Genomic DNA, 20,055 nt, shown 5'->3' on the forward strand with positions numbered 1-20,055 from the left:
CAACATATTCGATGTAATTTCACACGTATAGTTTAGGATAGTACAACGTACTTAGACCTTACTTTCACCTAGTATAGATAGAGATATTATTTCCAAAAGATCCTTCGGGAAGATTAAAGCTAACTACCACATGTAACAAAATAATTAGCTTGTGGACTTATTACATTTTATTTTATTTTTTGTGCTTTTAGGTGTGTCTTTTCCAGATAAATTTATCTGGCAGACAAAGAAGAACCATAAGCCAGCAAACAATATGATAATATTCTGCCCCATCGTAAGTATTAAAATACACATACAAAAAAAAAATTGTCTTTAAGTTGTTTTTCTAATAATTTTGGCATCATTTCTGGCCCACCTATTTAATTTATCGTTGGATAAGTGTTGAAAAATAGTTTGTGATAAGATTAACAATTCACCAATCAATTAATAAATTCCTAATCTCATCAACATTTTTTTTTCAATACGATGTTCGATGAGAGCTCAATTAATCTTTGAATTCGTGTTTAGAAGTATTTCTTTGTTCGATCAACCACTTTCTATTAAAAATGAATTTATCTTAGGATTCAATGTCACTGAAACGTCTCAATTTGAAAAATATAACTTCATATTCAGGATTCGAATATAAAATATGTAATTGAAAATGAAAAAGTAATTAAAATTTCATCATAATTTTTTGGTGTTCTAATCTCTATCACTTTACCTACAAGGATTCGCATATTAAAGGAATATACAATTCCTAAAATTAAAGAAGGATAGCTATTAATTAATTTAAAAATATAAAAAAGAAACATCATATGTAATATTTTTTATTTATTAGGAAAGAAAAACACAAAAACTTGTCGTTATCATGAAATTAGAAAATACGTCAGAATTGATTGCATAATTTGATTTAATGACCTAACGATAGTAACAATAATAACATATTTTACGTAATTTACAGATCCAATTTATAAAACATAGACTGTACACAAATCTTATTTTTGTCTAATAAAGGTAAATAAATTAACTTTAATGAACTTTCAGCTCGAAATAAAATTATTGATGAAAGAAAATATGAAAATGGAGACATGAAAACTAATGAAGAAAAAAATACCTAGCATACCAAAAATGAAAACAATAACAACAACAATAATAATAATAATATGATAATTGAAGTACAAGAATCATAAAGTAATACCAGAAATAGAAGAATGAGAAATTAAAAGAAATAGCATGAACGATAAGTTGTAAGTTGATTCAAATATCACGATTATAAAAAAAAAAAACTAATGTAAGAAAATAGTGCTGAGATACAAGAGGAAGTTGCTCGAATGATAAGCAACGATCACTTCCAACACGAAGATTGTAAATTTGAATCATCATAAGAGCAAATGGAGTGGGAGTTCCAACGGAGAGATTAAAAAAAGTATAAATACTACTAATAAGAAAGTAAAATCAGATACAACTACATAAAAACGAGAGAGATAAGCATCCAGTATCCCCTCGAACTATGATTAAAATTGCTACATCACTCTCCAACTTAACAGGGGTCCTATTACCCTCGCACTCAATTTTAGCGTATTTTTATCACCCTTTTGTACTGATATAACATATTTATTACATAAAATGATGCACACGTCAAAGATGCCACATCGCTAAAAAAATTGATAAAAAATATTACGCCAGCTTATGACCGGGAGAAATTCCGAAATTGTTAGTTAAAAAAATTTCCTAGGTTAATTTCCTCTACTATTCTTGATTATTAAATATTGGTATAATTTGTGGCTTAAAACGATTGTGACGATTGATTACCTTTTTTATATTTTTTTTTAAAAATCAAACAAAAAATGTTTGGACTAGAATACTCTGGATGACATAACTTACCATTTAATTCTTTTCATAAATCTTCTATTCATTTGACTAATTGTAAAATTTTATTTTAATATTCAATTTAATGACGTGACATATAGTGTTTGAAGCCCATTACGATATAAATGATTTATCCAATTTATTAACTCAATTCATTTATTTCTTAACTAAAAATAAAAAGGTATTGATATCGAGTATCTCTTTTTTTTTTCTAGATCTTACGCAACACGAATTCATATATTTATTTCTTTATTGTAAAACTAAAAAGCATCCAATTTTGTAATAATATTTTTTAGGCTAAAATATTTAATAAGTTTTTGTACATAAAACAAAAGTATTGTCCATCACCTTTTTTTATTTATTTTTATAATACAAAGTTTAATTTGTTTTGCAATCCAGCTTGCACTATACCGTTGCACTACATGATATGTCCCTTTTTTCCACCCTTTTTGGGGTTCAAGTTCCATTTGTGAGCTTTTCATTTAGCTTTCAAATTAAATTTATTTCCGCTTACACGTATCTCGACTATTTTATCGAATATACTATTTTTTCATCGGCATAAGTGCCGAACTTCATCTGAGAAGGAAATTATTGGTATGCGTGAACAAAGTTTGACGTGAAAATAGAAAGTGTTAGATACGCTTATTCGTCATCAGGAATCTTTTGTGTAAAATCGCGTAGAGTTAACTCAAAATGAATAATAGCACGTCATATAAATATATTTTGGACTGTTTTAACCCAATAATAATATAAGTGTAGAGCACAATTTTTCAATTTAAATTTTGCAACACCTCGTTCAATTTTAATAGCGAGCTTCCACTGTTTTTGCCCTCTTACTAATTCGAACTCGCAACTGGAAAATTGGAAGAATACTTACCATCTGAGCAACTTTCTCTTGTCTGGACAATGCAAATACCCAGAAACCCAAAATACAACAACATACCACTATATTCCCACGTAGTGGAGTCTCAGAAGAATATACACTGTCCATACCACTACCTCAAAAATAAGGTAGAGAGGTTGTTTCCGACAAAATCCCGGCTTGAACCCAAAATTTAAAAAAGAATGAATAGAGCCGTTGCATATATTTCACTATACACAGTTTATACCGCTACTTCTAAGGTAGAGAATTTATTTCCGATAGACTTTAGCTCGAAATCTCAAATAAAATAAAATAAAATAAAATAGAGCCGTTGCGTATATTTCACATAGTGAAATTTAGAAAGGACGGAATATCCACAATTCCATACCACTGCTTTATAAATGAGGTAGAGAATTCATTTTCGATAAATCTAAGGCTCGAACTCAAAATATAATATAATATAAAATAAAATGAATAGAGCCGTTGCGTGACAAAGATGTAATGTAACTAATGGTTGGCTAATGGGACCAATTGCAAGCTCATAAATTCCCCACAATAATTTCCATTTGGGACCACCTTAATTATTAAATCTTCAAACTTTAGTCTAAAAAAATTTAAAATATACTTTATATTTCCACTCTTAATCAATCATAAATACCTATCTACTCCCCCTCACTCTTCCACAAACCACCACCACAACAACAAAAAAATCAAAACAAAAACAGAGCACTCTGTTTTCTCTGTTCTCCCCTGTTTTTTTTATCATGACGAAAGAAGTCGAAACCGCTCACGAGCAGGCGGCGGAGTACTCCGCAAAGGACTACACTGAGCCGCCGCCTGCTCCTCTGATCGACTTAGAGGAGCTAACAAAGTGGTCTTTATACAGAGCAGCAATAGCAGAGTTTATTGCTACTCTGTTATTTCTTTATATTAGTGTGCTTACCGTAATCGGATACAAACATCAAGCGGATGTTCAAGATGGTGGTAATGTTTGTGGTGGTGTTGGTATTCTTGGTATTGCTTGGGCTTTTGGTGGCATGATTTTCGTACTTGTTTACTGTACTGCTGGTATTTCTGGTGAGTTTTTTCCTAACTTATATACATATTATATGAATTTATTCATTATAAAAAAAGAGATTCGAGTGAAAGCTACTAAGTTCCTTTTGTCTCTAGCAAAGTGGCTCGATTTTGCTATTATGAGCTAACAAGTTCATCTGAATTCAGTACTTTGGAGATTGAACATAAACTTAAGTGTAAAAATCAACTAAATTTGCAATAGCTAAAAACCCAGATCCGCCTCTGCTAACAACAACAATTAACAAGGAAAATTTAAACCATTGACAAACAACACAACACTAACAACAACATATCCAGTATAGTTGCACAGAGTTTTACAAAATTTCAACCTTGTTTCTCCTTTGTTGAAATTCTTTAGATTATTATAACATGTTAAAATACACTACAACAACAACATACCCTCTGGCGGGGCCAGGATTAATATTAAGGGGTTTCAAAAATTGAAAAAGTGAATATATGAACGAGCCGAAGGAGTTCAAACCTCTACTATATATACATAAAATATTATTTTAATCATATCCAAGTAGTATTATTTTTTACCGAAGAGAATCCGGATGACCCCTACATCAAAGGTGGCTCCGCCGCTAAACATACCCAGGTCTGGGGAGGATAAGGTGGCTCCGGCCTGAACATGCCCAGTATAATCCACAGAGTTAAGCATACCCAGGTCTGGGGAGGATAAGGTGGCTCCGGCCTGAACATGCCCAGTATAATCCACAGAGTTAAGTCTGGGAAGGGTAATACATCAAAGGTGGCTCCGCCCTGAACATACCCAGTATATTCCCATGTATTGGGGTCTGGAGAGGGGATAACGTGTACGCAGACCATACCTAATGACATAATTTTCTTGGATGATTTGTAGGTGGACACATCAATCCTGCTGTGACATTTGGGCTATTTTTGGCAAGGAAAGTATCATTAATAAGGGCAGTATTGTACATGGTAGCACAATGTTTGGGTGCAATTTGTGGTGTTGGTTTTGTTAAAGCTTTCCAAAGTGCATACTACAATAGGTATGGTGGTGGTGTTAATGTTATGGCAGCAGCACACACCAAAGGTGTTGGTTTGGCTGCTGAGATTATTGGTACTTTTGTTTTGGTCTATGTTGTCTTCTCTGCCACAGATCCTAAGAGAAGTGCCAGAGACTCTCATGTCCCGGTAAGTAAAGGCGAATCCAGAATTCAAAGTTTATCTTGTATTTATGCATTCGTATGTGTATATATATATGAACGCACATATGTGTATATATATATATATATATATGTACGAACACATAAATTTTAAATTTTGAATATGATATTGCTGATGTTGCATGATATAAAGTAATAGTAGCAAATAGCAAACTCTATTCATGAATTATTGCCCCTAGATTTCACTTTCCCTTTTATTAGTACCAATTTTGTTAAGTTTGTTTGTTTTTGAGATAAGCATAACTATGGTCAAAGTTGATACGACACACTCCAATATTATAAGGATTCTATTACCTTCCTGAACTCAATATTAACTGACGTGATATAAATTAGATTCATGTCAAAGGTGTCATGTCAACTAAAAAGATGATAAGCAAAAAAGGTCAACCAAAATATGCTAAAATTTAATTTTGAGGTAATAAAATTCTTGTGAAATTACTATATATTATAGCAAATTTGATCATAATTCAAGGATACCGGATGTTTTACTCTTTGTTTTTCTTATCTAGTCACTCTAGTTTAGTTTAGCTTGCTTAGGGTTGGGATATTATACTACTTCAGGATTATTTTACCCACTAGAAATCAATTATGTGGGCTAAAGACAAATCTTATGTTTGACTTGTGCAGCATTTTTTTTATATTTTTTTTTTGTGATAATTAAGTGCCCTACCCACTATCATAATTTCTACACTTTATATTATAATATAGAGGGAGGTGACCTAACTAAACACCTTAGAACCACAAAATAATAAAGTGAATAATTGATTAGCTTGTGTAACTAATGATGAAATGTTGCACACTATCATATCACTAAAATAAGATTCTTTTCTATCCATTTATATAAGATGTTTGATTCGATACGAAGTTCTAAAATAAAATTAAAAAAAAATCAAAATATATAATTTAAGATTATATATTACTTTAAAAAATTATCTGTCGTATATTTCTTTTTCATCATTTTACTCTTTTATATCTTACTAACATAGTAACATATAATCTCTCTCGATTACTTTTTTTTTTTTTTGACTTTTAATATTTTGATTTTGTAATTATATATATAGGTCTTGGCACCACTTCCTATTGGATTTGCTGTGTTCATGGTTCACTTAGCCACTATTCCGATCACCGGAACCGGTATTAACCCGGCTCGTAGTTTTGGGGCAGCGGTTATCTACAATGGCGATAAGGCGTGGGACGAACACTGGATTTTCTGGGTCGGGCCATTCATCGGAGCTTTTATTGCCGCGGTCTATCACCAGTACATTCTTCGAGCTGGTGCTATCAAAGCTCTAGGTTCATTCAGAAGCAATGCTTAAATAAAATGTGGAAAGTTTGGTGGATCAGAGCCGAAAGAATTGTAGATAAAATGTTTGTTATGTCACACCGTTCAAGAGATGCTTTATGTATCGAGCTGTTGATTCGCTCACTTAAAAATGTTTGCATGGGAAAGAGGGGTGTGACTTTTCTATCCTTTTGATTTGTTTTTTTGTTTTGTTTTTTTTTCCTTTTGCTGTGGATGTATTTAAATTAAATATGTTTGTATGTTTGGTTTATCTTTAATTTTAGTTTCTTTCATTTTCTATTTATCTTGTTGATTTCATGTATATTATATTATAGTGTATATGTTGTGTCCCTTCTTTTTATTTTTTGGTTTTTCTTGCAAATTATCGATCTCGTCAGCATAAATATTATTTGAGTTGAAGGTTTATTAAAAATAGTTTCACTGTCTATAAGGTTGGAATAAAATTTGCGTATGTTTTATTATTGTAAGACCTCATTTTGTAGGACTGCTTTATTATCAGTTGGAAGAATACTTTGGAAATAAATAGCCACTAAACAAAGTGAAATTAAAGGGAGTGTGTTTGTACGTAGGAAAATAAATGGAGTTCATATTTAATTTTTTTTTATGTTTGATAAGTAAACAAAAAATATCGCTCTAATTTTTATTTTATTTTTTGGTTTTGCTTAATTCATCAAATAAATTAAATTTGAAAGCAACATGCTACCTACACAAGGAGCATGTTGGTAAAGTTGTGCAAATATTGGTAAAGTTCATTTAACTACGATTATCATTTTCGTCAAGATAATAAAAGCTATAGATCATTTTGTTAATGTATAAGTTATATACGGATTATCATAAAAATAGTATTGTGTAAAAATTATGGATCTTCTCTTTTATAAAATAATATGATAGTTGTATGAAGGTACATATGGGATAAGATTGCGGGAAAGTGATATTGAGATGATTTGGATCTGTAACATTATTTTTATTGAGTCGAAAGTCTATCAGAAATAAATTTTTTTATCTTTCATCAAAATAACGCTATAAAATTTGTGTACCTACGTGGAAGGGAATTGTTGAGTGGTTGACTGGTTGAGAGGTGAGTCTCCCATGTAGGAAACTCGGATCGAATCCAGCCTCTGTCTGCTACTCATTCATGAGCTCGGTGCATGAGACTTGCTTAGTATGGTTTACATCTTCGAAGTAATTTGCAAGTTATTGCACAATAATCAGATTATCACTAAGTGTTTATCCAAAAGACAAAGGTGGTGATAGAAATCGTGAGTTTAAAAAAAAAAATTAAAACCCCACTAAAAAAATAGATTATATGTTGTGTTCCTAAACCTATAGCTTGTTTTAAGCATCCTTATCCTTAAACCAATATATATATATATATATATATATATATATATATATATATATATATATATATATATATATATATATAAAGTTCTATTTTCTAACCATATAGTATTATTTATTATATCCATAAAGCTAGTTTTGGGGTTACCATATGGTGCAGCGGATGAGGCTGTTCCACCGTTAACCAGAGGTCGAGAATTTAATCTTAGGCATAGAGAAAACTCTGTTGGGAATGCTACCCCAGAATCGAGCGTTTATTAAAAATAGTTTCACTGTTTATAAGGTTGAAAGAAAATTTGCGTGCGTTTTATTTTTTCATACTGTTGATGTCAACATAAATATCAGTTGGAAGAATACCCTTTGGAAATAAATAGCCATTAAACAAAGTGAAATTAAAGGGAGTGTTTGTACGGAGGAAAATAAATGGAGTTTTTATTTACATAATTTTTTTGGTATTTGGTAAGTAAATAGAAAATATGGCTTTAATAATTTTTTTTTGGGTTTTGCTTAATTTATCAAAATAAATTAAACTTGAAAACAACATGCTACCTACACAAGGAATCTTTAAAGTTATTCAAATATTGGTAGAGTTCATTTAACTACGGTTGTCATTTGACGATAAAGCTATGGATCATTTTGTTAATGTATAAGTTATACAAGGATTATCATAAAAATAGTATTGTGTGAAAATTATGGATCTTTTCTCTTTCATAAAATAATATGATAGTTGTACGAATGTATATATGGGATAAGATTGCGGGAAAGTGATGTTGAGATGATTTGAATCTGTAACATTATTTTTATTAAGTCGAAAGTCTATCGAAAATAATTTCTTTCCACCGAAATAACTCTATAAAATTTGTGTACCCACGTGCAAGGACATGGTTGAGTAATTGGAAGGTGGGTCTCCTATGTGGGAGATTTGGGCTCGAATCCAGCCCGTCTGCTACTGATCCATGAGCTCGTTGCATGAGGCTTGCCTGGTACGATTTGCATCTCTTGTGTGGTTTGCGAGCTATATTACACAGTGAGCAGATTAGCACAAAATGCCCAATCAAAGGACAAAGGTTGTGGCATGGTTGGGTAGTTGGGAGGTGGGTCTTCCATGTAGGAGACTTGGGATCAGATTCAGCCTCCATCTGCTACTCATTCATGAGTTCGTCGCATTGGACTCGCTTCATGCGATTTATGTGTAATTTACGAGTTATTGCACAACGAGCAGCTAACTGGTAAAGTTGTTGTCATATGATCAGGAGGTCACGAGTTAAAGCCTTGGAAACAGCCTTTGACAAAAATGCAAGGTAAATTTGCGTACAATACACCCTTGTGATGGGGCCCTTCCTCAATACCGTGCATAGAGATAGCTTAGGTGCACCGGACTGCCTTTTTTTTACTTTCTTTCTAAACCCCCACTTTAAAAATTAGATGATGTTGTTGTGTTGCTAAACCTATGGCTTGTTTTAAGCATCCTTATCCTTAAACCTATATTTAATATAATATAATCATCATATATAATATTCATAAAGCTCTTTTAACCATATAATTAATTATATTATATCAAAAAAGTTAGTTTTGGGGGTGATGCTTCTTGAAAGTGCTAGAATTGATCAGTGCATCTATTCATCTACCAATCCTTTATTTAATCACATGGAACGTGTTAGGTGAGCTACGCAGCCTCGGCATAACTAATAAAGTTATTGTTATCGATAAATATGTTATCTACTTGAATCGTGAAAATAATTTCAATAAAATTATATACAATAAAATTTTGTGGTATAACTCTTTTTTATATCTCGTGTATAATGAGAACTTGGTGCATTGTACTATCCTTTTTAACAACATATCAAGTGCAATTTTGGGGTGCGGCGGTATCCGTCAAATTCAACGGTGATTAGGTATAATTATATAAAAAATGTATTAAAATTGGTATACATAAAAAATCACCCTGTAAACCAAGAGGATAAATGGGTATTTTAGTTCCCAAAAGAAACTTTAAAACTTTAATCATCAATATGTGTGTTCAGACCTCTTGGACATCCATGGCCCTATATCCTAGGTCCGCCACTGTACCTACTTATGAATACATTAAGTATGTTGTTGTTGTTGTTGTTACTGTTAAGTTGTTATATATCAAAAGTAATTCCATAAGTAAAATCTAAAGAAAGTAAGACGTACACAAACACATTATTTTTATTTTTACGAGATAGAGAGGCTATTTCCGACTTACTCCCTTGTTTCTAAATTTCATTTTGTGAAGAGATAATGTTCCTCTTATCAAATGGTTATGAAGAGATAATGTTCCTCTTATCAAATGGTCAATTCTAAGGTGGATTCCTATCTGTCACCTTTATCCATTGCTCATATTTAATTTGTTTTTTCTTTCTAATGTAACAAAATTAGTGGGTTCTCAAAAACAAAAATTCATTAAAAATATAATAATAATAATATATTCAGTGTATTTTCATAAAGTGTAGTCTGAAGAGAGTAAAATATATGTGGTTCATACCACTACTTCATATGAAATAGAAAGGTCGTTTTCGATAAACCCCGACTCAGGACAAACACAAGTATAACAAACACAAAACATAAAAAAAAAAAAAAAAAAAAAAAAAAAAAAAAAAAAAAAAAAAAAAAAGCACAACAGAATGATACAAGAAACAAGACACCTACAAATTAATACCATAAACTACAAGACACATGCATAACACTATGACTACAAGCTAAAATTTAATTACAAATAAAAGTCTCAATAATAACATTAGTAATCTAAAAATAAAAAATAAAAAGATGACTTGGTAGCTAAAATATGTTAAAATATATTTATATCATTGTTTAACCAGGTTAACCTAACATTTAACCAGGTTAACCTAACATTAACTTAAATTCTGAATCAGAAGCTTGGATAATCACTCAAGAAAATTTTATTAAATATATTGATATTTAACTATGAACTTAAGTTCATTTTAGAAATTCAATAACTATAAATACTGAATTCGCGTCTGTAATATAGACTCGTATAAGTAAAAGACATTCTAAAAATAAAATTAAAAATTATTTTTCGCTAACGTGATTTGAAAATAAAGAAGACGTAAAAAATATTATAAGGCATTGCACAAGTTTAAATGGTATGTGTGTATCGAGCTCGATGATAACGTACCGAGAGAACAAATATGTGAGATACGTTGGGCCAAAATGAACAATACGTGTCATGAGGTTTGAATCGTGACCAATATGATATGAAATATCAATTTAATTAAGAAAAGGAAATACGGAGGTCCAAAGTTTTAAGAAACTAGTCACTATTGGGGAATGGACAAATGGCCATAATATTAATATAGGATATGGGCCAACCAGTTTGTCCTAGTCCAGTCCAATGTGACCCATTCAGATTAATGGCCCAACTCAGAGCCCAATTAGAGAAATTATGAGCAAACAACATTGATCCTCACAGAAAATTTCGATATTTACATAATTATTAAAAATATCGATTTTAAATCTGTCGAGATACATAATTAGTTTCTAATACATCCAACAAAAATAATTTTTTTTCCTTTGTAAAGATACGTTACTATCTCCTGATACATTTTTTTTTCGATTTTAGATTTGTCGAGATACATAATATATCCAACAAAAATATATTTTTTTCCTTTCTAAAGATACATAATTAGCTCTCGATACATTTTCTTCGATTTTGGATCTATCGAGATACATGATTAACTTCCGATACATCCAACGAAGATACGTAATTAGTTGAAATTTTTGTAATTACTTTGTAGGGTGCGAATTTGTGTAAATATAATAAATTAAGGTGTATGTTTATGTTATTTTTTCAAAATTTATTTCATGGCACAATTTGTCCTTTAAATGAGCTGATTTTTAATTTTTGTGCTTAGATACTGAACTTGCATCTAGCGGTGTATATATAAGCTCTTTGAATTCATGCGACATAACTTATGAAAAGTTTTATAAAAAAAAATATAAGCTTATGCCCCGCGAAAAAAAAGTTACTTGCCCTGAGTGATTCATAAAAACAATTCATTTATATTGAACTAGAATGGAATAGCTCATAGGTAAATGATACAAGTACCTCCTTTTGTCCATGGACCATTTCTACTGACACATTGAAAACTAGAAGCTCCTAATTTCAATAACTATTTATATGTATAGAGGGGACAATTCTTGTGACAAAAAAGAGGTGCATAAGTGAAACTTGTGAAATAATGAATGCATTATTCATAAAGTTGTTGTCATGTGATCAGAAGGTTACGAGTTCAAGCCTTGAAAATGGTCTCTAATAGAAATGCAACGTAAGACTGCGTACAATATACCCTTGTGGTCCGAAGCTTGTGCATAGCAAAAGATTTAGTGCACCAAACTATCCTTTTTTATCTTTTTTTTCTTAGTTAGAAGTTTTGAATTCGGGTTTCTGAAAATAGAAATAGTTCTATTGAAAGTGACGCCTTTGTAATATATGAATTCAGATTTAATCAGACTCCAATAAGAATATCGTAGATCGAAAGATGCGTGCCCTTAACTTGAGTTAAATTAATGTTTACACACATCATGCATGTAGTATCTTTAGCCCTACATAAAGGGGTCACCTCTATTTTTTTAATCTACGTATTTATGTTGTTGTTTTTTTTGGCGGGGGGAGGGTTAATTTATGTTGTTCATTGAAGAAGAAATAAAATAAAAGTGGGCACAAAATTGAAAGAAGATGAGGCAAATTAATGTGTCACTCTGCAGACAACATAGTGAGAGGCATGATTGTAATAATACCAGTTTTATATTTAGCTGGGGTGGGTGGGTGGGGGTGGAGGCAGTAGCGGAGTCGGTTTTTTCACTAAGAGGGTTCATAAGTGAACATATAAACTAACCGAAGGGGATTCAACATCTACTATACATACATAAAAAATAATTTTAACCATGTATCTATAGCATATTTTTCCACTGAAAGAGGTACGGATGAATCCCTGGACCAAGGATAGCTTCGTCCCTGGTGGGGGAAGGAGGAGGGGAGTAGAAGGGGTCGGTAAAATTTGTTCGCACCTGATATTTATATCAAATCAATAAATGCAAACATGCACTTCATACGTACGTTTATCACTTAATCATACCTACATGATATACTTTCTCACTTTATTTTTAATAGCTAAGAATATATCGATCTATTTGTTGTAAATATCGAGTACGAATAAATATTTACTTATACAGGTGGGGGGTTGGGGTTGGGGGGGGGGGGGGGTTAAGAATGAATTGATTTCTACTTTAGCATGCCCATTCTTGTCACCTTTTGCAATAAATTAAAGTTGTATATATGCATGAGTGTGCAAAATACTAACCACATCATTACTTACATCAAGTATCAATTTATAATGCCTAATTAATGGCCTTTGCTAATCCATTAAGCTAAGCAAACCTATAACTTAGCTTTAACTGCTATTTTCATACACAAAAAAAAATTGAGTCCACTAACATCATGAAAAAACAATTAGTAGTATATATAATGTTATTTTTAGTATCCAATAAGCTTTAAAATCATTGTCCATAATATTTCATTATTCATTATTCATATGTTGCTACTCAGTTAATCCAAATGTCAATCAACAACTAATACTTATGAGCTTTTTCCATCATACCATTTTTCTTTACTAAAACATGAAGATTTAATTACATGATAATTATGGTTTTCCATAATGTATCTTATTTTTTCTTTACCATATGATTTATTAATCTTTCAAAGTATCAAATCATAATGAAGGGATTACAACACTTATTAATCACTAAAAAAAAATAGTTATTTATCGCTGAAAAGCTCGTAGCTAACATTCTTTTTAATAATCTAATGTTAACCCCTCGTTAAATAAGATTAACCATATTAATTTTTACTGTTTAGCTACAAAAGATGTCACTTGTTCATCGTTAAATAGGATTAGCTGATAAATTTTTATTGTTTAGCGATAGAAATGGAATAGAATACTAAAGAGATTCACTTTTATGGAGAACTCATTACTAGAAGTTTGTGTAACCAATTGCTTAAGCAAAAAGCCTCTACTTTTTTGGAGTGGCTTTCTACAACTTATCATATAATATAATTTATTTATTAAATCCTTATTATCTTTTTTCGCACCCAACGGTGTGACCTAGTGGTCAATAGCACGTTGAGGAAAAAAAAAAAAAAAACTAGGTGATTTTTCTCATCTGTTCTAGCCTTAGTGGACAGAGCTATCTCATACCTAATATTTGTTGCTTGTCGGAGATCGATTTAGTCAGGGCATACGAAAGTTGACCCAGACAAAACGGTTATAAAAAATATTTATTATCTTCTTTCTCTATAAGAAGAAACATGCATGACATTCATTTATTTACTACTAAAAGATCCCATGGGAGTGGGTGATGACAACTACTTTAATGGAGTTAGAGCCATTGATAGTACTTCTATCATTTGGTTCCCTCTTTTCCACAATACATTCAATTCTAAGCAACCTCCACTTGCATCATTCATTTCTTCTTATAAAATCCCCTTCCCCTTGTATGTCCAAACATTCCCTCATTCAAACCAAAATTCTTCGTTCAGTTCTCCAGAAAATAGGATTGATCAGATTCTATTGCGTCAGACGTTGCTCCACTACCTTTCAAAATCCCATTCTATTCTTAGTTCAGTTCTCCACCTTAACAACAGAAATTACAATCAATCGTATTCTATTGACTCCAACACTAGTTCATTACCATATAACATCTCGATTTTTGGCTCAGTTCTCCACCTTAACGACACATAACAGTGTCACATTGCTCCGTTGCCTTATCGTCATCACTTCAAACTATTTATACATTACCAATGGCTTCTTGTCTATTCTTTTTTGTTGTTTTTTGCCTACCCTTTATTGTTAAAGCTCAAGAAAGGTCTCCTCATGGCCTTGCTTATGAAAGCCCTGTTGCAATTTCACCAGAAGCATACTCATTTTTCCATCCTGAGACTCAAAAACATAACACTACTACTAGTGAAAGTTTATGTGATAATGATAGTAATACATCAGGTTGTTCAAGATTTCCTATGGCTTCAAGTGTGCAGTCTAATGTAGCACATGAAAGTTTATCCCCAAACGATGAGGAAGGCGATGGGCGAATGGGAGCTGGTGTGATGGTTGGGATTGCTCTCGGGTTCGCGTTTGCTATTGTGTTGGCATTTGGTGTTTACTATGTTGTGACTGCGCGAAAACACAACGCAAGCAAAGGTGTTCCTATCCAGCTCAATGTCTAACACTCCGAAAATGTTGTTGCACCTGTGTCGGATCATCCAAAAAAGTACTACCTATGGAGAATCCAACACAAACCTGCCTACATCTTTTAAGAGTCCTAAGTAACATAGATTAGAACAGGCATTTACTCTTACCCATCCCCTGCTGCTTCATCTCATTTTTACTTTTTCTTTGTTTGTTTGTTTCTTAGCTTTCCTGTAGTTATATGATTTGGGAATGTGAGATGTAACTATTGTTTCTACCAGTAGTTAGTGATATAATGGTACAATTATTTAGTTATTACTCTCATCCAAACAAGCCTTTCTACTTATCATATGTGCAGCAAACAGGCCAAAGCTATTGGTATCATAACAAAATTCAAAGAGAAAAGGCTTACGGCTACGCTCAACATTTCGTTTATCAAGCGTATAGCTCATAACAGTTCGTCTTTTTCCCTTTTGTACTAAAATAGTATATAGTATAAGTTGTATAAGTGTAAGAGCTATATAGAAGCACCTATGGCCGGTCTTTGAATAGATTAAGATGACACTGTCCAATGTGTCAAATATAGTTGTATATTTTACATACAACTTTGGTCTTATATTTTCCTCCAATATATTTGGTACATTTCTATACAAGCAACATACTAGTTTGTTGTATAATCTTTGCACAAACCTTTAAAATGGAATTATACACACACTATTATTTGCTCCACATACTATGGGTGGGAAAAAAGTTGAACCACAAAATGGCTCTCCATAAGCAGCAGTCAATTGACCCTGCCAATGCACATACTGATTTGGTGAAATATGAAAGAAATGAAGGGAAAAGTTCAACTACTTGACTTAAACTAGGTATATCCTGCCCTTAAGTCAAAACTTACTTCAAACACGTACGTTAAAATTACGAAAGAAGAAATTGTCAAGGGGGGAAGTGGGAAGGAGTGATAACGTAATGCTTATACTTATTGTCCAACATCACAGTACAAAATTACTTTACCAATGTACATTTTTCGTCGAGTGACCCTTTGATCCATACAGTCCAAAGAATAGGGATCAAGTTAATAGCAGGGATGAAACATGGGACTATGGAGCACCTAAGGTGTTTACAACACATAAAAAATCTGACAAGTGATCCTCACAGAGTAACATTGGGAAAGAAACATCAATAGCATAAGCAACAAGATAGATAATATAGTATCTGCAAGAACTGCAACTTCTAGAATTGAGAATGAACTTGCATATGTGCTCAGTAAGAATCTTACACAACAAAAGAGACGAACACTAGATCAGCTCTGAAATCACACAACACTTTCACCATCCACGTGATCCAAGGGACTTGATGAGAGGCCCAAACGCCTGGTCCACAGCTTTGTTCCATAGGTGTGCAAACTCTATGCCAGACTCCTCTTTTGGAACGTACACTGTTGTCTGAATTTTTTTAAATGGATTCAAAATTCGGTTAGCAAAGACACAGCGTTGATTTGATTTGATTTATCATAAACAAATAGTCTTTCATTGAAACTTCAAATGTCCATAGACGGGGTAACATGTGCATCGCAATTGAAGTCATGATAAATCAGTAAAAAGGGCTATATAGAAATATGCTCTAATTAAAACATTCTTATCAAGTAAAACATGTGTTGCTAACAATATATCTTGTGCATCACCGGCTTCAGAACTAAGGGGAAAAACAAGTTCACCGAAAAATATTACTAAGAATTACTGTCATAATGAAAGTCAATATACCATCAAACATACAGCTATGGATTTCAATGAGATGAGAATAATAAACTAGTAGCTTTCAGGTTTTAATCTTATTTGGGTGGCTGGTTGGAGATACTTGTTGAAGCCTAAGTTGCTCAAAAATGTTGCCACACCCGTGTCGGATCCTTCAAAAATACACTATTTTTGGAGGATCCGACACGCACCTGTAGACATTTTTGAAGAGTCCGAGCAACTTAGGTTGAACCTATACGTTGATTAGTAACATCACAAAGAGAAAGCACCTATGTGCATCAATCCAGACGAGAAGAACAAATGTCTTTAGCAAATTGGTTGAACTATACAGAACTTCACAGCAATAATTGATTAAATAAGCGCACATTGCTTCACAGAATTTTTCATTCTTTCAATTGGTATGCATATCTAGGTGAACCAACTTAAAAGTTGCTGTATTACTTCACTTAGAAGGTTGTTTTGTTCCACTTATGTGGCTCTTTAACAAAACTACACTATGCAATTATCAGAACATACTCCACTAGCAACTTTATACTCATCTGGATGTAAATACTGGTCATAAAGCAATGATCCTTCTCTAGATTCTATGACACAATTACACATCATTCCACGAGATTTTTGTGCATATCTGCAGTGAGTCATACTTCCCTTAGCCCCACACCCCCACCTAGAACCAGTGAGCGGGTGTACTCATGACTCATCACTTTGTCTGGGTAAAAAGTCCTCAGGATTTTAAGGCAACTAGTGAAAAATGATCAATAACGGCGGAAGGTTATAGTAACATGCAAAAACATCCATATCTTCTGATAACAGCAGAAGACTGGGTGTCATTGAAAAAAAACCGTATCTTTTTGTAGGTTTTCTACTTTTTTCTATACTTCTCGGAGACGCGCCTTTTTTTTATGCCTGAACATTTTTAATAACATTATTGAAACACGCAAAACAACCATCTTCACAAACATTATTCTCCTTCTTCACAAAAAGGAAAGCAAACCATTGGTGAAACCGTGAAGGCTTCTATTATAGTCATGGAATAGTCACTGAATATCATCAAGACTATGAAATGTTAAGCCAATAATTTTCACTAGCAGTACCAGACAAGTGAGGTTGCTCCAGTGGCAAGAGTACTCCACTTCCCTTTTAGTAACAAAATAAACCAAAGTAGGACCAAACTGAGAGTTACTAGCGTTAACAAAGACGGATTTGCGAATGAGAAATAAAAGTTTCCTTAACAGGAGGGTTGTAGTCCGATTCACCAAGGGAGTAAAGTAAGAGATGGCTAGGAAAGAGCCACTATTGACCCCTGACCAAGAAATTTAGAAAGTAGGATTTACCTTATAAATGAAAATGTTTATTAGCAAAAACTTGGGAGGTTCACCTTGGGAAAACTAAAGCAAAGTTCTGTCATTTATCCAAATTGATAGGTTTATCTTATTCAAACTAAAGCAAACTTCCCTTTCTTATAGGTTTGTCTTTCCAATTGCTCAATGTGTGAAAATGATACAATTTATCCAAATGTTGTATTTTTTTTATTTTTTTTTGAACCGTGGTGTCCGGGTCAGCTTGCGCACACCTCGACTAATTCCACGGAATACCTACCACCCCAAGCAACAGGTATCAGATTACTTTGTCCACCAAGGATATCCAAATTGACAGGTTTGTCTTACTCAAACTACAGCAAACTTACCTTTTCTTATAGGTTTGTCTTTCCAATTGCTTAATGTGTGAAAACAAACAATTTATCCAAATGTTTTTTTTTCTTTTTTTTGATATCCGTGGTGTCCTGGCCAGATTTTGCGCACGTCGACTAATTCGACGGGATACCTACCACCTCCCAGCAACACGTAATAGGTAACTCTGTCCACTAAGACTAGAACAAATGGAAACAAATCACCTAATGTTTGTCCCTATTGGGAATTGAACCTTGAACCTGAGACCTCATGATGCTCAACTAAAATTCATTGAACCACTAGGGCACACAACACAATACCATACATTATGAAACAATCACAGATAAAAGCAACACAATTCGTCGCGTAAATAACCTACCTGAGAATGAGGAGAAAATCTAGCTTGATTCTCAGAGATACTCTTACATATACTTTGCCGTTGTTCAAATACCACAACGCTTGTCAACACAGTACCTAACGCAGCGCCAAGAAGACGCTCCTGCATGTTTTGCATAATAAATCAAAATTTCACAAAATTCATTTCGAATCCAACACAATTTTTCAATCAAGATCTACAAAGGAAGAAAAATTGATAATTTACCTGAGTAAGGATGCTGATCATCCTTGTAATTGGATTTTCGCACAGAGCAAATTGTTGAATTTCGAGAAAGTTCGATAGGATTTTTCTTTCGAGAAGAATATTATTCCCTCGTTGGAAGAACCGACCCGTAACAGAAATATGGGCTTAATAGGCCTGAGGTCAAATATGTATAAATGGGCTTAATGGGCCTGAACCTCTACCTCACTTAGTTAGTGATATGAACTGCGTACGTGCTAAGCATAATAATATAAATCCCAATAATTTGAAATTTAATTATAGAAAATCTTGGTATTTTGCATAATCACAGACAATTCAAATTTTGGGTCTATTGAAATACATAATTAGGTTTCGGATACATCCAACAGAGATACATTTTTTCCTTTGTACAAATACATAATTAGCATCCAATACTTTTTTTCGATTTTGGGCCCCGTCGAGATACATAATTAGCTCCCGATATATCCAATAAAGATACACAATTAGCTAAAATTTTTGTAATTGCTATAAGAGTGAGAATTTATCTAAATATAATAAGTTAATGTGCATGTTTTTGTTATTTTTTCATCATTGTAGTTGTTTGTTGTTGGACTATAGACCTTGAATAAACAACATTTAAATTTGGTAAATATGTAGTATCATAGAGATCAAACTCATCGTTGGTGGAAACCTGAACAATAGAACAATGTTCAATTGACACATACATATTAAGACTCGTTAAATTAACACGATTATTAAAAATTTCAACAGTACGAAGAAATAAGGAAAAAGAATCATCACTTAAATACAAGTCTCACCATATGTTGTAACTTTATTAACTGAAATGGACGTTGAATATCGTCGGGTGATAGCCATCACGACTTTCGAATTACCTATACCCATTTTATTTTTTAGTAGACCTTGCAATTGCTCATATTTAAGTGATAATGGATACACTTGTACAACTCTAGACGATCGACTATATCTTACAAAATCGACTTCATATAAAATATGACCACCCCAATATAATTTTACTCTTACTGAATCTTCATTCATCTTTCATACAGCGAAAAGATAACTTCTATAACACATTCAATAAAAGGAGTTGAAAGAGTACACGTCAACTCATACAAAACACGGAGAAGAAACTTAAATAGAGAAATGCTGAGAATAAATAAAAAAATTAAAGGAAGTTGTTCATGGGCACGAC

The 20,055-nt window shown here is 32.7% G+C and overlaps 3 protein-coding genes across 4 annotated transcripts; 2 read left to right on the forward strand and 1 right to left on the reverse strand.

Annotated features, from left to right (window-relative positions):
- Nucleotides 1-3,283: 3,283 nt before the first annotated feature.
- Nucleotides 3,284-6,559, forward strand: LOC107847464 (probable aquaporin PIP2-1). Of its 2 annotated transcripts, XM_047399948.1 has the most exons (4): nt 3,348-3,493; nt 3,548-3,787; nt 4,650-4,945; nt 6,039-6,559. In XM_047399948.1, the coding sequence occupies exons 1-4, from the start codon at nt 3,475-3,477 to the stop codon at nt 6,291-6,293; spliced, it is 810 nt and encodes a 269-aa protein (XP_047255904.1). In that variant the 5' UTR covers nt 3,348-3,474; the 3' UTR covers nt 6,294-6,559. The 2 variants fall into 2 exon arrangements, with proteins under 2 accessions (XP_016547221.1, XP_047255904.1); XM_016691735.2 differs by having other exon boundaries at nt 3,284-3,787.
- A 7,434-nt stretch (nt 6,560-13,993) lies between these two features.
- Nucleotides 13,994-15,174, forward strand: LOC107848187. Its single transcript, XM_016692891.2, has one exon. It carries the CDS (start codon nt 14,460-14,462, stop codon nt 14,880-14,882), a length of 423 nt encoding a protein of 140 aa, XP_016548377.1. The 5' UTR covers nt 13,994-14,459; the 3' UTR covers nt 14,883-15,174.
- Nucleotides 15,175-15,806: 632 nt separating this feature from the next.
- On the reverse strand, nt 15,807-19,174 carry LOC107848189. Its single transcript, XM_016692892.2, has 3 exons — nt 18,870-19,174; nt 18,648-18,767; nt 15,807-16,289 (listed from the first exon to the last, which is right to left on the reverse strand). Exons 1-3 carry the CDS (start codon nt 18,888-18,890, stop codon nt 16,173-16,175), a joined length of 258 nt encoding a protein of 85 aa, XP_016548378.1. The 5' UTR covers nt 18,891-19,174; the 3' UTR covers nt 15,807-16,172.
- Between the last annotated feature and the right edge of the window lie 881 nt (nt 19,175-20,055).

This window comes from Capsicum annuum, chromosome 11, assembly GCF_002878395.1.
Source record: "Capsicum annuum cultivar UCD-10X-F1 chromosome 11, UCD10Xv1.1, whole genome shotgun sequence".
Classification (NCBI taxonomy): domain Eukaryota; kingdom Viridiplantae; phylum Streptophyta; class Magnoliopsida; order Solanales; family Solanaceae; genus Capsicum; species Capsicum annuum.

Bases quoted from the DNA above. Each gene is read 5' to 3' on its own strand.
- LOC107848189 (XM_016692892.2), bottom strand. From the start codon at position 18,890: ATGATCAGCATCCTTACTCAG. The intron at 18,768-18,869 runs GTAAATTATCAA...CAAAACATGCAG, and splicing joins TGATCAGCATCCTTACTCAG to GAGCGTCTTCTTGGCGCTGC. The intron at 16,290-18,647 runs GTAGGTTATTTA...AAAAAAATTCAG, and splicing joins GATTTTCTCCTCATTCTCAG to ACAACAGTGTACGTTCCAAA.
- LOC107848187 (XM_016692891.2), top strand. From the start codon at position 14,460: ATGGCTTCTTGTCTATTCTTTTTTGTTGTTTTTTGCCTACCCTTTATT.
- LOC107847464 (XM_016691735.2), top strand. From the start codon at position 3,475: ATGACGAAAGAAGTCGAAACCGCTCACGAGCAGGCGGCGGAGTACTCC. The intron at 3,788-4,649 runs GTGAGTTTTTTC...GATGATTTGTAG, and splicing joins CTGTACTGCTGGTATTTCTG to GTGGACACATCAATCCTGCT. The intron at 4,946-6,038 runs GTAAGTAAAGGC...TTATATATATAG, and splicing joins CCAGAGACTCTCATGTCCCG to GTCTTGGCACCACTTCCTAT.